We start from the raw sequence: 14,562 nt of genomic DNA, 5'->3' as shown, positions 1-14,562 counted from the left end.
TAGACTGGTAAATTAATAAATGGGAGCAATAAATCGAAACAGTGGTACTTTTCTAGGTGGCGAAAATTGCATGGGCTTTGGAAAACGAAAGGTACGAGATGACGGCCGGCGCCGTTTGCTTTGCAGTTTATGACAGTCTGAGTGAACGTCCCTTCACTAACGTCGCTTCACCGCCGTTTACAAACATCTCTTTCACTATACTCAGAGAGAGAGAGAGAGAGAGAGAGAGAGAGAGAGAGAGGAGGGGAGAGAGAGAGTCTCTGAAGAATTCAATTCTCTCTCTTCATAACACTCGGGCCTCAGTCTGCCTTACACTTCACGCCAAACGTCTGCTCTCTCCTCTCACTCTGTCGTTCTCTCTCTTTCTGATAGTGGTATTTTGTGTGTGAAGAACAGAGGGGCTTAGCTCATCCACCCTCTTCTGGTTTTGGCATTTTACTCTCGTTTTCTCTTCCTTCTTCTCCAACGTCTCTTTCCGCGACTTAGGTTCTGCGAAATTGCGAAGCTTTGTGGAGATTAATGGAGAGAAGGGTTTTATGGAGGAAGAAGACGGAGCTCGTCTTCTGCTTTGGGTTAGCTTTAATGGCGGTTCTCTTTCCTCTCGGCTCCCCACTCAACGACGAAGGTGCTTCTCTCTCTCTTGTTGGCGTTTTCTGAGTTTTGGGTTTCCATTTTTAGACTCTCACTCTATTGTAGCCCAAAGTTTCTTCCCTGGTTTCTGGTTTGGTTGCCTAGAGAACTTAGGGAAACGAAACCACATTTTTTTCAATAGCCAAAAGCCGATGTCCGATAGGCTCTCCCTCCTCCTGGGTTTTTTGGGTTCTGCTTTCCATTTTTGTGAACTTCCCCTCTGCATTGTAGTCAAAGTTTCTTCCTTGGCTACTCGTTTGGCTGCTGAGAAAGCAAATGAAAACTAGTCCCACATTTCCTCAGCAGCGAAACGCTAAGCGCAATCAATCTCGAAGAACAGGCTCTTTCGAACATTCCGGGGATGTGAAGAGACATCATTTTTTTTTACTATTTACTTTGAAATCATTATTTTATTTTTTAATATGTTGCTGGGTATTATTTAATGGCGTTATTTAATTCTCTGGAATATTAAAATGGGGTTTCACAGGAAAGGCGTTGATGTCAATTAAGGCGTCGTTCAGCAACGTCGCTAACGTGTTGCTCGACTGGAACGATGCCCATGACGGCGATTTCTGTTCTTGGCGTGGGGTTTTCTGCGACAATGTCAGCCTCTCTGTGGCCTCCTTGTGAGTTTTCTCTCTCCTCCCTCTCTCTAAACCTTTTCCGGTTCTTCATGAACACTGTTAATAATGGTCCCTAACTCTGCTTAGCTCATGCTTAATGTTAACGGGGTTCCTTGGTTTTTTGATGTTTGAAGGAATCTGTCTAATCTGAACCTCGGCGGAGAGATTTCGCCAGCCATCGGAGACTTGGGGAACTTGGAATCCATGTGATCCTCATCTCTTTTTTTTGTTACGTTGTAATTTCTTACTGCTATATTGTGGAAGAGATTTTGATGGACGGATTTTGTGTTTGTTATTGATAGAGACTTGCAAGGGAATAAGCTGACCGGTCAAATCCCCGATGAGATTGGCAACTGCGCTTCTCTCATACATTTGTTAGTTCTTTCCTTGGCCATTACCTGTGGTCTTTTTAGCTTTTTGTTTTTCGTTTTGCTTTTGCTAATCTCTTATATTGCAATGTAGGGATTTGTCTGACAATCTTTTATATGGAGACATACCATTCTCCGTGTCGAAGCTTAAGAAGATGGAGCTTTTGTAAGTGGTTTTAATCATTGAATGCCAGTAAGCATTCCTCCCTGATTCTTTATTTTCCATACGAACTAATCTGTTATTGTGTATGCAGAAATTTGAAGAACAATCAGCTGACTGGTCCCATCCCTACGACTCTCACGCAAATTCCGAACCTTAAAACTATGTGAGTTCCTTGTTTATCTGTACTGTGAATTAAGTTTTAAGGCTTGATATGGTTGTAAGGTACATGGAAGTATTCAGTTTATTAAATTTATAGTGTAACTTTTGGATACTACTTACAGCTGTTCGTGTTGGCAGAATTTGCACTAACGGTTTGTTGGGTTTTTTTATGGTTTGATTTTTGAAGTGATCTTGCTCAGAACGTGCTTAGTGGTGAGATTCCAAGGCTAATATATTGGAATGAAGTATTGCAGTACCTGTAAGTACCTTGACCATATTGAAAACAAGCATCTTATGTATCAAGTTTTGAATGTATCATTTTAATTTCTTTTCGGGTAGTATCGGTTGATATACTAACAGTTGTTTACATAAGTGTGTTCCGTTGTGGGAAGAGTATATTGTATTTGTGTAAGAGGCATACGAGTTTATGATTAACTTTGTTAAAAATTGGCTTTACAGTGGATTGCGTGGAAACTCATTAACTGGATCACTGTCACCCGATATGTGTCAATTATCAGGCTTGTGGTACTTGTAAGTATTCATACATCAAGGTTTCAACTACTCTTAGAGCTTTCTCGTTGATAGTTTTTCTTGATCTACTTAACAGTGATGTTAGAGGCAATAATCTGACTGGCACGATCCCAGACAGCATTGGAAATTGCACAAGCTTTGAGATCCTGTGAGTTTTTGTTTTGGAGTTTAAATTCCTGCCACCCTAATAAAAAAGAAGCTTTTGGATTTGATTCTCATAATATGTTATGGGTGGCTGTGATAGGGATGTATCGTATAATCAGATCACAGGGGAAATTCCATACAACATTGGGTTTTTGCAAGTGGCTACGCTGTAAGTTTTATTGCTTTCGACTGTTAGTGTAGTTATTCTAGAGTTCAGTTTAGTAAAATACTAAAATGTTATGGTGGATTTTGTTAGGTCTCTTCAAGGGAATAGACTAACGGGAAAAATTCCTGAGGTGATTGGTCTAATGCAGGCCCTGGCTGTCCTGTAAGTGCCTTGTTTAATCTTGTGAGAGTGTTCCAGCAGAATTTTGAAGTAGTTTGCTGTTTGCTTGCATGTTACTGAGGTTCATTTTTTTTTGTTAATTTTGTCTGTCTTCCAGGGATTTGAGTGAGAACGAACTGGTAGGGCCAATCCCACCAATATTTGGCAATTTATCCTACACTGGGAAATTGTAAGCTCTTGGCTTTGAGTGATAATGTCACCTTCAGTGTTTCATAATTGTGTCTTGACACATTTATTTTTTTGTTGCAGATACCTGCATGGCAACAAGTTGACTGGGTCAATTCCACCCGAACTCGGGAATATGTCAAAACTAAGCTACTTGTGAGATGCCTGCTATGATATGATACAGAATTACAAACCCATAGATGCTATGTGTTACTCTCCATGTCTTAATTTACTTCTCAAATCATCTTGTGCAGGCAACTGAATGACAACAAACTGGTCGGGAGAATTCCTGCTGATCTTGGGAAGCTGGAGCAATTGTTTGAGTTGTGAGTATCTATTGTTCTAGAATTTTTGGTCCTTCATGTTCCTAGTGTTATTGTTACTTACTTCAATGTTCTGGGTCAGGAATCTTGCCAACAATGTTCTGGAAGGTCCCATTCCACATGATATCAGCTCCTGCACCGCCTTGAATCAATTGTATGATATCTTATACATGACTACCACCTGAGTTTAATGGCATGTGTAACTGTATGATATTGATTAAATTTCTTGAGGCTGAATGTTGTTTTTATTTAAGCAATGTGCATGGAAACCGATTGACTGGGTCCATCCCTCTGACATTCCGAAATCTGCAGAGTTTGACTTATCTGTGAGTTTTTCTGTTTTGAACTTTGTTTATTGCTTGTGCTTCAGACGATCTTAATTGTATATTGATAAAATCAATTGATTGAACCTTCAGGAACTTGTCAAGGAACTATTTTAGTGGGAGAATAGCTATTGAGTTGGGACGCATCATCAATCTGGACACATTGTGGGTTCATAGGGGCCATTAGTTTTGCCTTAAAGCTGTTAATTCAGATTTAAGTGACATTGTATTACCAATCTTTTCAGGGATCTGTCTAGCAATAACTTTTCTGGCCCTGTTCCAGCTTCGGTTGGTGATCTTGAGCACCTTCTGACCTTGTACGTCTACGTTTGTATGTTCTAGCTATATAGATTCACATTGTGTGTAACGTGACTCTTAGTACATATCGTTACTTGCAGGAATTTGAGTGGTAATCATCTTAATGGTTCGCTGCCAGCAGAATTTGGGAACCTCAGGAGTGTTCAAACTATGTAAGCTTTTAATTGGACTCTGTTGTAGTTAACATTTTGTTGAAGAAACTCATGCCTTTCTAATTTTTTTGTGTCTTTATTTGAATGCTTTACAGTGATATGTCATTCAACTATCTTTCTGGGAGCATCCCAGGAGAATTGGGGCAGTTGCAGAACCTTGCAGCGCTGTAAGCTCCCTACTTCATCAAGCCATGTCTCAGTTTTTAAGCTCTGCATAATTCATCGTGCTGAATCTATTTGTGTTTGAATTTCAATAGGATACTCAATAACAACTTCTTGAATGGAACAATACCTGATCAGCTAACCAACTGTTTCAGTCTTGCCACCCTGTGAGTTTTGTTTCTTGAATCTGTTTTCATATTCGTTCTTGTGCATTTCTTAATGCTGTTTCATCCATGTTTCAGGAATTTCTCATACAACAATCTTTCAGGCGTTGTACCTCCTATGAGGAACTTTTCACGATTTTTGCCAGACAGGTAAGCAAGGAAACAAAGTTGCTGTTTTCTATATTTGCTAGTGCTGATTCAAGATGTCTGTTTCAGCTTTACTGGAAACCCATTGTTGTGCGGCAACTGGTTGGGATCGATATGTAGTCCTGCCACAAAATCCAGGGGTAAAAGTTTAAACTGTTTTCTCATTTTTCTGCGCTATGGAACTCTGGTATTTGACCTCCTATATCTAGTTCAAATTTAACAAAGTATCCTTCGCATTCATACTTGCAGCTCTATTCTCCAGAACAGCCGTCGTTTGTATGGCATTAGGCTTCATCACATTGTTATCCATGGTGATAGTTGCAGTTTACAAATCTAACCAACCAAAGGATTTAACGATGGGTTCTGGCAAGTGTGGGCAAGGTATTTACTATCTTTTTAAAATTTTAATTTATCTTGGTTTTGGTATTAATGATGTACTGCCTTATGAAGATCCGTTTTTCTTTCCAGGTCCTCCTAAACTTGTAATCCTTCACATGGATATGGCTGTACACACCTTTGACGATATAATGAGAATTACTGAGAATCTAAATGAGAAGTATATTATAGGTTATGGTGCTTCTAGTACAGTGTACAAGTGTATGCTAAAGAATTCCCGACCCATGGCAATTAAGCGACTCTACACTCGGTATCCTAATGACATGCGGGAGTTTGAGACTGAACTTGAAACCGTTGGCAGAATCAAGCATAGAAATCTTGTCAGTCTGCATGGCTATTCACTGTCTCCCCATGGAAATCTACTTTTCTATGACTATATGGAGAACGGATCTCTCTGGGATCTGCTTCACGGTTAGCCCTCCTCTCAACCGTCAAGTTTTATTGTTTTTTCGGAAAGAATGCCATTGAACTCGTATACTTACTGTGTTTCCAATATTCATGACAGGACCATCAAAGAAGGTTAAACTTGACTGGGAAACGCGGTTGAAAATAGCGGTTGGGGCAGCACAGGGACTTGCTTATCTTCACCATGATTGCAACCCCCGAATCATTCACAGGGATGTTAAATCCTCAAACATATTGCTGGACGAGAATTTTGTGGCTCATCTATCTGATTTTGGAGTTGCAAAATTCATACCAACTGCACAGACTCATGCATCAACTTATGTTCTTGGAACAATTGGCTACATTGATCCAGAATATGCCCGAACCTCCCGTGTCACCGAAAAGTCTGACGTGTATAGCTTTGGGGTCGTGCTTCTTGAGCTACTGACGGGGAAAAAGGCTGTGGAACAGGATTCAAACCTGCATCAACTGGTACGTTTCTAGATCTAACTTCAGGCTTCGTAAAGAACTCTCTGCCCGACGTAATATTTTGCTACATGATACGAACTTTATTTATTCAGTATCATTTTCTTGAGCTTGCATGAAATTTTGAGATCTGTTTATCTCAGATACTGTCCAAGGCTGATACAAATACTGTAATGGAGTCTGTCGATCCGGAGGTTTCGGTTACTTGCATGGATTTGTCTCATGTCAGGAAGACCTTCCAACTCGCCCTCCTGTGCACCAAGCGAAACCCTACTGAAAGACCAACCATGCACGAGGTTGCAAGGGTTCTGGTCTCCCTCCTTCCTGCAACAGCCACAAAACATGGTTCCATTCCGAAGGGCATTGATTACGCCAAGTTTGTGGCTGACAAGGAACCACAGAAGCCAAAACCGCAGCAGCAAGAGAGCCATTCAACCGACGCTCAGTGGTTTGGCCGCTTCGGTGAAGTCATATCCAAGAACACGCTTTGAATGAAAGCTTCAGATTAGCTCTTTGCTTTTAAAACAGCTGAAATTACAATATAAGATTGAGAAGGAAAATCCCAGTTTTGGTTCATCTGCTAGTACCAGTAGAGCAGTAGACGAAATATATGTAATCATGAAGTGTCATGGCACATCTTTTGGAACGACGTCGTATAAGCAGGGATTGAAAAGTAAGAAGAAAGAACTAGTTTTTGTAACTTACATATATTTTGTTGAAGAAATGCTACTTGTCGGATTATGTCCTGATCCCTCTCTGGTTGTTTGTTTGCGTTGTACTTTTTACCGTGGTGAAAGTGAAAAGTAAAAGTACGACAACGATTCGGGATAAATGTCTGAAAAGGCATTTGCTTTCTGAGAACGGGTTCACGAGAGAATTTATGATTTCTGAAGTTGAAAAAACATCAAATTAATGTATTTCTGAGAGGCTAGCTGTTGGGTTTTCCAAGGTAACAGGCAGATCTATGTTCTCGGTTATTGTACCCTAGCTAAGTTATAGACGAGGGGCAAACCTCATCTCCTTCAAATATACGCTACCATTGGGCAAAATCTTCGCTAGAATAAGAGAGAAGGGACACTTACAAGAAACAAATGGTGTTCTATACTTATTATGCATTATGTGCTTTATGTTCATATGGCTTTTGGCATTGTATGATCAATTTGAAATGCCTTCCTAGCGTCCTATTTTATATGGCTCCTCATTGTAACTCATATGACCTGAAATCTTTCCGAATCTCTTTATTCAGAGCCCAAAGATTAGTAGATTTGGGCAGTTGAAGAGAGAGATGCAGACCCTTAACTTGTGTGCGGTGGATTAGTATAATGGGTTAATGAGGGCCGCATGATTTAAAATAAGTACGGAATTTCTAATCCGTCGGCTCCAGACACAGATCCGGAGAAGATCAACCCCTTAGAACATAGCTGATTTGAGGAGTTCGAGCAACAAGGGGCTCAAACATGACAAAGAAAGATTATTCGGGTAACGAATTTGAAACTTTGAATTAAGATCGTGGGTTAATAAATGATATAAAATTTTCAGTTTGAAAGACCTAAAACTAAACCGAGAGTGCAAAAATTGGTACGCTATTTTTTGCACTGCATAGCCCATGTTCATGCCCTCCAGGCTCTATCGCGTGCATTGAGATTTGTAGGTATTCAAATTTCTTGTTTTTCCTTTTTCTCGTTTCATAATTTCCAATTCAAAAATCAAATTGTAGGTTCATTTCGAACTGTAGCACCACAATATAAGTTAACCAGCTTTGAAATCATGCTAACATCTAGATTTCCACCGGCTGTTTTCTAATCGAGGAATCCACTCCTTTTCAAACAATGATATATCTGCTTCCCACTTAACCACCGATTTTTCTTTCTTGACATCTGTCATTTTTATCAACTTGAAGCTCGTTTGGTAACCATATAAATGCTACGAGACTACGAGCCCTATGTATAAAAAAGAATTCAATTTAGTTAGATTACTTCGTCAACAAAATTAATAAGCCACAACGAAAATACTAGATGATATAAAAAGAGCGACCCAACCCAACAAGACTTTCTGCTTTGCGAGGGTCATGATGAGAATGTCTATCGTACACAATCTTACCCTTGTTTTACAAAAAGGCTGTTTCCACGACTCGAACTTACGACTTTTTGTTACGGAACAACTTTTTTGTTGTGCTAAAGATCGTCCTCAAAATACTAAATGATATAAACTTATAATTTACCTCATGATCTTGCTGAAAGGAGCTTTGGTCTGTTCACTTTTGTGGCCTTATTTCAATTAGTGGAAGCAATCAATCTTGTATTAATCTAACAAATTCGGAGCTTGGTCTCTTCGGCGTTTCATTAATCACGTTTACGAAGATAGATTAGTGATTAATCTTAGCAGGCAAAGGCATTTTTTGACTGAGGTTTTGTATTATGCTGTCCTTCGGATTCAAGGGAGAGCTGGAAAATGTCAAAAGATAAGATATTGAGGAGTTAAAAATTGAAAACTTGAATAAATTTAAAACAACAAGAGAAACTTACATGTAATAAGATGTCAGGTGGTGATATTCCATGCCTATCGTGCTTCACCAAGTGTTTTACTTTTACTCACATAACATCAAATATTTTGTTTGAAATACCTTCATTTTGATGTTCAAATTACATGTAAGTTTTTACGTAAAATTAGCGAACTTGGATATTGCTCCTACCTTACTAAATAAATCTGTTGGCGGCTCCTTTCGGCATCTCTTGTCGATTGCAAACTTTAATTCCTGCATAAAATTTAAATCATGGCATTAAGATTATGCACATAATTTAAAAAAAAAAAAAAAAAAAAAAGTTAAAGAGTTAGATTTACCTTATTTTTAAGAGAGCAAGCTACGAATTTGTAAACCATTCCACTTTTCTACTGCTTTAAGGCATACACAGAGTTTGGCCTGTGCAAAACATTAATATCAAAACTTTTACATAGCTGCAACGATTCTCATCCGGTGACATGTTTACTTACATAGAACGAAAATTGAAAGTATTTTGATTCTTGATTTTCAAGGGTTTATTATTGGAATTATTGAGGGCGAGCCTTGACGCAAATCCGGTGACATGTTTACTTACATAGAACGAAAATTGAAAGTATTTTGATTCTTGATTTTCAAGGGTTTATTATTGGAATTATTGAGGGCGAGCCTTGACACAAAGGAAATATTATAATTTGCGAGCGAAATGTCACGAGTTTGAGTTATGGAAACAACCTCTTTGCAAGGAAAGGGTAAGGCTGCATATGATAGACGTTCCTTCGATGAGTCTAGTTGGCTTGTGATCGGCTTTTTTTTTATTTTTTTTTATTTTTTAACTATTGAAATTATTAACCTTAAGTAAAAATCAAATTTGAAGATGGAAAATTTCTATGAGTGCAAGGTAAAACTACACAGAAATTACACAAGATGGGATTCATTTGACAAGCTAAAAGGCAGAGATAGTTCCCTTCGATCTCTGTAGTTTCATTTTCTGATAAATAACTAGAATTAGGTCCATTTGTTACCTGCAGTGACAATATTATTTCGTCGTAAGAGTTGACAAAAATTAATAAGTTCAAATTCAAATAATCGGACAAGTTTCAGAGGGTTACATGGTGATCGTATGTCTGTTGCATAACTCGCGCTGATGGCCGAAGGCGAAACATCTGATGACAATCAAATTAAGAACGTTATGAGGTGCATTTGTTACCGCAAGTCAAGCCATTTTGCTAAGAGAAAACTTCAGTAGGAGTGGCTGGCCTTGTCATTAAGTATTATGTATTGTGGTCTCATCCGAATCACGCTGCCTAACCAGGGCAGATTTGCCGAGGTTTCTCTCCTTTGCAAAGACGGTCCAAGGAAATACAGTGCAACGTTCTATGATTACCTGAAACTCTGTTGCTGGAATTGTGAGCTTTTTAGGGCTAGGCCATGGAGGAGCCCTGAGAATCTGCAGACCAAAATATCAAAGAAACTAAAGATCACGAAATCGTATAAATTAGAACGAGTTCAAAAGGGTAATGAACAATTCAATTCGAGTGTTAAAAGGAGTATGAACTTGCTTTTGATTGTTCTCCTGGTTTGGCATTAACCTTATACCTGAAAATCAGTGTTATAAGCTCACTAGGTAGACCTTCATACACCAAACAAAATATTTTACCAAAATCATGCAAGAGGTGAATGTACCTACGTCTTTGTGCTCTATTTGCTTCCAAATTTGGTTCCTTCGGAACAGTAACTTTAGGTCTGGCAGCATCAGCTCCGACCTGCACGACACCACGAAAAACTATTTTTCCCTTATTTCGAATGAAACTAAAATGTTATTTTCACGATCAAAAGCACATAACCTTGTTTTCGTAAAATGTATGTTACCTTTTTCGACACCTTGTGTGACCAGAGATGTTGATGCTTGAGTTGTTCAGCAACCTGCTTCACAAATGCATAAAGAGCCCTTCAGAAATTGTTATGAAAGATTCATAAACTATTGAACTTCGTTAATCACAACTGGGTGGTTTAAATACGCTATTGGACTTGAGTGTAACAACTTCATACCGATCATAATAAAGTGCGCGATTCAATAAAGATCAAACAGATAAGAGATGCAAAAACTATCAAATGAAAAAATGTTCAAGTGCACCTTGCGTACATAGCCAGCCTCCAACTTGTGTCTTTTCGTAGGTGGCGGAGAATTCTGTGATTTCTCATCAAGTTTCCTGAGCTTTTTCGCCACTCCGTGTAATCAAGAGTCAGAAAAAGGCACAAGTTAGAGAAAACACCAAACAATTAGAACCAAAGATACATCATCCGAGACAAAAAATTAGCACCCCCTTAATAACCGGTTGGAGTGAATTTCTCGGCGGTGATTTTGATCTGCCAGCTGACTTGCCGTGGGTTTCATAAACGTTGAACTCCTTGATAGAGGTGGTGACTTGCCCGTGGACTTTGGTTTAGCGCTTGGAGTGTCTAGAGCCATGTGATTAGGGAGTTCTAATCGTGTCGAAACACCATAAAACATGACAGTAAAAACAACTTCATCTGCTAATTCATGCGAAGCCGATTTAGAAAACAGAAATAATATTATCGCGTCGAAAGTTAATAAGAAATGAGAAAATGATGCAGAAGTACACAGTAGTAAAAAATGAAAATGTACCTCTAATATTATCGTCTACTACTACAGAGACCTCTACTTCCATGCAATTATTTGAGTCAACTTCTTCAACGTCTTTTGGTTCGGTGGAGTTTTTTTACAGGTTCAGGATGAATCCGTTTTTGCAAATTCAACAATTTTTCAAGGAAAGCTAAGGGATTCAAAACAAGGAACAATTAACCGAAGAAAAGACAGAGTTAGTGGTTAAGTTAACAAATTACAAATAATTATAATTCTCTTAATCTCTAATTTGTTCACGTAAACAATGTAATATAGTTCAGATGCATGAACTAAACATATAGATATTGAAACGAATTAGCAGAATCGATCATCAATTGATGTGGTAATCATAGAAAATGATCAAAAAATTCGTTGTTTTGGGACATGACAAGGAGAAGAGCAAACCAATGTTTCTGAAAACGCTTACGCGAGGGCTGATAACCTCCTGCTGACAGGAACCATTCCTCCGCCTCCTCGGCCTCCCGACCAGTCTTCGGCCAAGTGAAATCGTAGAACCTGGGCGCATCGAATTCATAGTCCATGTCAATTTCTCCCCCCTCGAAAGCCTCCCTAACGAAGTCCACCATTTCTTCGTCCATCTCTCTCTCCCCCTCCCTCTGAACCAGCTTTCAGGCAAATGAGCCAGCGAATTTTAAAAGTAATTTATGTCATAATATTCTGGAATGTTTTACTCCATTGCTGATTCTCGCGTTCTTGAAAAGCTTTCGGGGACTTTCGAAGAAACGACCGGGATTCAAACTTTCCCGGGAAATCAAAATTCCGAAACACAGAGAGAGAGAGAGAGAGAGAGAGAGAGAGAGAGAGAGAGAGAGAGATTATATATAAATATGTGTATATGTATGTAGAAGTTTTGATTAAGGTTAAAGTGAAACCCTAATTGAAACTTCTGATATGTGAAGAAGAAGAAATGGAAGATTGGATATTTGTTTTGGGCGATAATTTTGGATTGGTTTTAAGAGGGCAAACGCAGCAACAAAAGGAAAGACGACGAAGAAAGAGGAGGAGGAGGACTTTTCTTCGCGCCCAAGGTTGAGAGAAATGTTCCGTCCGCCTGGAATTTCGAAATGGTGGGCTCCATTCCATTACCCCAAACACTTGTTTTGTGGTCCCTCACCTTACATATTCGTTCGTTGTGCCCAACTAAATGGGAGTTTTTAAGGGTATAGACTCATAGGATGCATCTAAACCTTTGGGGGTTGAATTTTGATACTATGAGCCAGTTAATTCTAGAATATTCAGACCAAATGACATAAGAACCTCACGTTTTTTTAATTTTCAAGCCAGATAAGCCAATAAGAAATTTTGATTTTGATTTGTTTTTTGAATTTTAATTCCATTTGTAGACAAATATATCAAATTTAACAACCATGAAGAACTATTTTTCTACATTTGCATGCAATGATACATGTACAAACACATATTATGTATTCCAAATATATCTGTTTGGACCTGATTTTACAATATCACCCTGAGCAATCTAGAGCGTTAAATGAGCGGGTTCTAGACCGTTGGATTTCATATTTTTTCTAGATATTACTATTGGATTTTCGTAGTAATTATGAAATATATTTTTGGAATTTCCAGTTCGAATTGCTACACTTACATGATGATTGGTTTGAAAGCTAACGTGGCGGGTTAAGAGACTATTTTCCATGCATTTCATGAATAACACAATTAGCAGTTGGAAATGGTGATAAAGATGGCAAAGGTGGATGAGGACCGAATTTCCTCAGAACCGAACCATGCATGCAGGTTATCTCGGTAATGGTGATATCTAATGATTACCAAAAGATAATTGGAATGGTGACGTGATGTGAGTAGATGGGTTTTGAAGAGATAAGAATTGGTGAAAGTGGACGGTAGTGAGATATGGTGCGCAGAACTTGTGATAAAGTTTGACTATACGGTGATGTTCCCTGTTGTTAGATTGCTGATTGTACTCTACAAACACCATCAGGCCGTGCCAAGGAGATATTCCACCCTATAAATACAAAGTGGCGCACACCATAGAAGGCCCCCTTCAAATCAACACATAAATTTCTCTACGTTAAGTTTCTCAACAATCCTGAGATTTTTTCCTCTTTCCCTTTCTTCTTGCCAACACATTCTCAGTTTGGATAGACAACACTGTGAAGGCAACCAACGACATCTTTAGTTTGGATAGACAACATTGGAGTCCTAGAATCAGTCGACCGATGAGTACTTTTAGTTTGGATAAACAGCACTGCTTCGAGATTGACTGGTTATTTATCTAAGTCTCGGTAAGGATTTCCGGGTCCTTGTTGGTAGATGTCATCTCATCAGCTTTCTCGGCGAATGGAGGTGTTACTAGGTTACTACATTCGGCACATTGAAAGCTGAATTTGAAATTGAACTTCGTAGAATTAGCAGTCTTATCTTCAGGCTCTAGAACCTGAAGGTCGAGACGTATTCCTTCATCGGCCGCAGTCATAAGATCAAGAAGTCAGCAGTGCGCCCAACGTCACATCAACATATTTACTCCCCGTATATGTACTCATTTATAGAGATACTACCAGTTCTTAGATTGAAAGACAAATTAGGCTCATCATATATTTTTGCACGAGCCCTTCTTGACCTATTTGGATTTTCTTGGTCGTCATCGGACTCTCCATCAATATACTCTTCTCGCTCATCCTCCACTATCATATTGTGTAATATGATGTAAGACATCATGATGGAGTCCAAATTTTCTCGACTCCACCCTCTTGCCGGTTCACTAATGATCTTCCACCGTGCATGTAGAATACCAAAAGCTTTCTCAACATCTTTCTGGTATGCCTCTTGGCGTAAGGTAAACAACTTTTCTGCGTTATTCCTAAGGTTTGGAATTGTTTGGACAAGTGTCGGCCACTTTAGGTAGATGCCATCTGCCAAGTAATACCTTATATTGTATTAACGGTTGTTGATGTAGTAGTCAAGTTGAGGTGCTTTACATTCCGTCAAGTTATTGAAGAGGGGTGAACGCCCAAGAACTATAATGTCATTTTGGGATCCAGGGACTCCAAAGAAAGCATGCCAGATCCATGTGTCATATGAGGCAACCGCTTCTAACACAACATTTGGTTTTCTCGACCTTCCGCTAAAGCCTTATTGCCATTCGGTGGGACAATTCTTCCAATCCCAATGCATGCAATCTAATGACTCTATCATGCCCGGAAACCCACGGTCTTCAGCTTTGCGAAGGAGCCGATTCAGATCTTCTTGATTTGGCTCGCGGAGGTACTCATCTTTGTAAACCTGAGCAATTGTGTCACAAAATTGTTCAAGAGTATCAAGGCATGTAGACTCAGACATACCATGAGTTTCATCCATCGAATCAGCTGGGGAGCCATAGGCCATCATTTGGAGTGCAACAGTAACCTTCTGATGAGGTGAGAAACCATGGCGGCCTG

The 14,562-nt window shown here is 39.1% G+C and overlaps 2 protein-coding genes across 3 annotated transcripts; one reads left to right on the top strand and one right to left on the bottom strand.

The window, feature by feature from the left end:
- Window positions 1-224: 224 nt before the first annotated feature.
- LOC137735208 (LRR receptor-like serine/threonine-protein kinase ERL1) lies at window positions 225-6,733 on the top strand. 2 transcript variants are annotated; one of them, XM_068474612.2, is made up of 27 exons: window positions 225-625; window positions 1,118-1,256; window positions 1,388-1,459; window positions 1,556-1,627; window positions 1,716-1,787; window positions 1,876-1,947; window positions 2,131-2,202; window positions 2,403-2,474; window positions 2,551-2,622; window positions 2,719-2,787; window positions 2,875-2,946; window positions 3,062-3,133; window positions 3,214-3,285; window positions 3,384-3,455; window positions 3,535-3,606; window positions 3,707-3,778; window positions 3,869-3,940; window positions 4,021-4,092; window positions 4,174-4,245; window positions 4,341-4,412; window positions 4,503-4,574; window positions 4,650-4,721; window positions 4,788-4,858; window positions 4,968-5,099; window positions 5,187-5,525; window positions 5,620-5,990; window positions 6,128-6,733. In XM_068474612.2, the coding sequence occupies exons 1-27, from the start codon at window positions 520-522 to the stop codon at window positions 6,473-6,475; spliced, it is 2,943 nt and encodes a 980-aa protein (XP_068330713.2). In that variant the 5' UTR covers window positions 225-519; the 3' UTR covers window positions 6,476-6,733. The 2 variants fall into 2 exon arrangements, with proteins under 2 accessions (XP_068330713.2, XP_088552950.1); XM_088696824.1 differs by having other exon boundaries at window positions 317-625; window positions 4,968-5,525; window positions 6,128-6,630.
- A 2,593-nt stretch (window positions 6,734-9,326) lies between these two features.
- Window positions 9,327-11,715, bottom strand: LOC137733122 (uncharacterized). Its single transcript, XM_088697450.1, has 8 exons — window positions 11,571-11,715; window positions 10,619-10,719; window positions 10,354-10,407; window positions 10,168-10,247; window positions 10,044-10,080; window positions 9,869-9,931; window positions 9,594-9,647; window positions 9,327-9,506 (listed from the first exon to the last, which is right to left on the bottom strand). Exons 1-8 carry the CDS (start codon window positions 11,713-11,715, stop codon window positions 9,336-9,338), a joined length of 705 nt encoding a protein of 234 aa, XP_088553576.1. The 3' UTR covers window positions 9,327-9,335.
- Window positions 11,716-14,562: the final 2,847 nt, after the last annotated feature.

The sequence above is a fragment of the Pyrus communis genome, chromosome 7 (assembly GCF_041283825.1).
Source record: "Pyrus communis isolate YQ-2024b chromosome 7, ASM4128382v1, whole genome shotgun sequence".
Taxonomy (NCBI): Eukaryota; Viridiplantae; Streptophyta; class Magnoliopsida; order Rosales; family Rosaceae; genus Pyrus; species Pyrus communis.
This window is presented reverse-complemented; position numbering and strand designations above follow the sequence as displayed.

Excerpts from the sequence above, each read along its gene's own strand:
- LOC137733122 (XM_088697450.1), bottom strand. The coding sequence starts at position 11,715 with ATGGTGGACTTCGTTAGGGAGGCTTTCGAGGGGGGAGAAATTGACATG. Across the intron at positions 10,408-10,618 it reads AGGCTGGCTATGTACGCAAG|GTTGCTGAACAACTCAAGCA; the intron begins GTGCACTTGAAC and ends TTTGTGAAGCAG. Across the intron at positions 9,648-9,868 it reads TTCCAGCAACAGAGTTTCAG|ATGTTTCGCCTTCGGCCATC; the intron begins GTAATCATAGAA and ends GATTGTCATCAG.
- LOC137735208 (XM_088696824.1), top strand. The coding sequence starts at position 520 with ATGGAGAGAAGGGTTTTATGGAGGAAGAAGACGGAGCTCGTCTTCTGC. Across the intron at positions 1,948-2,130 it reads ATTCCGAACCTTAAAACTAT|TGATCTTGCTCAGAACGTGC; the intron begins GTGAGTTCCTTG and ends TGATTTTTGAAG. Across the intron at positions 3,456-3,534 it reads CTGGAGCAATTGTTTGAGTT|GAATCTTGCCAACAATGTTC; the intron begins GTGAGTATCTAT and ends GTTCTGGGTCAG.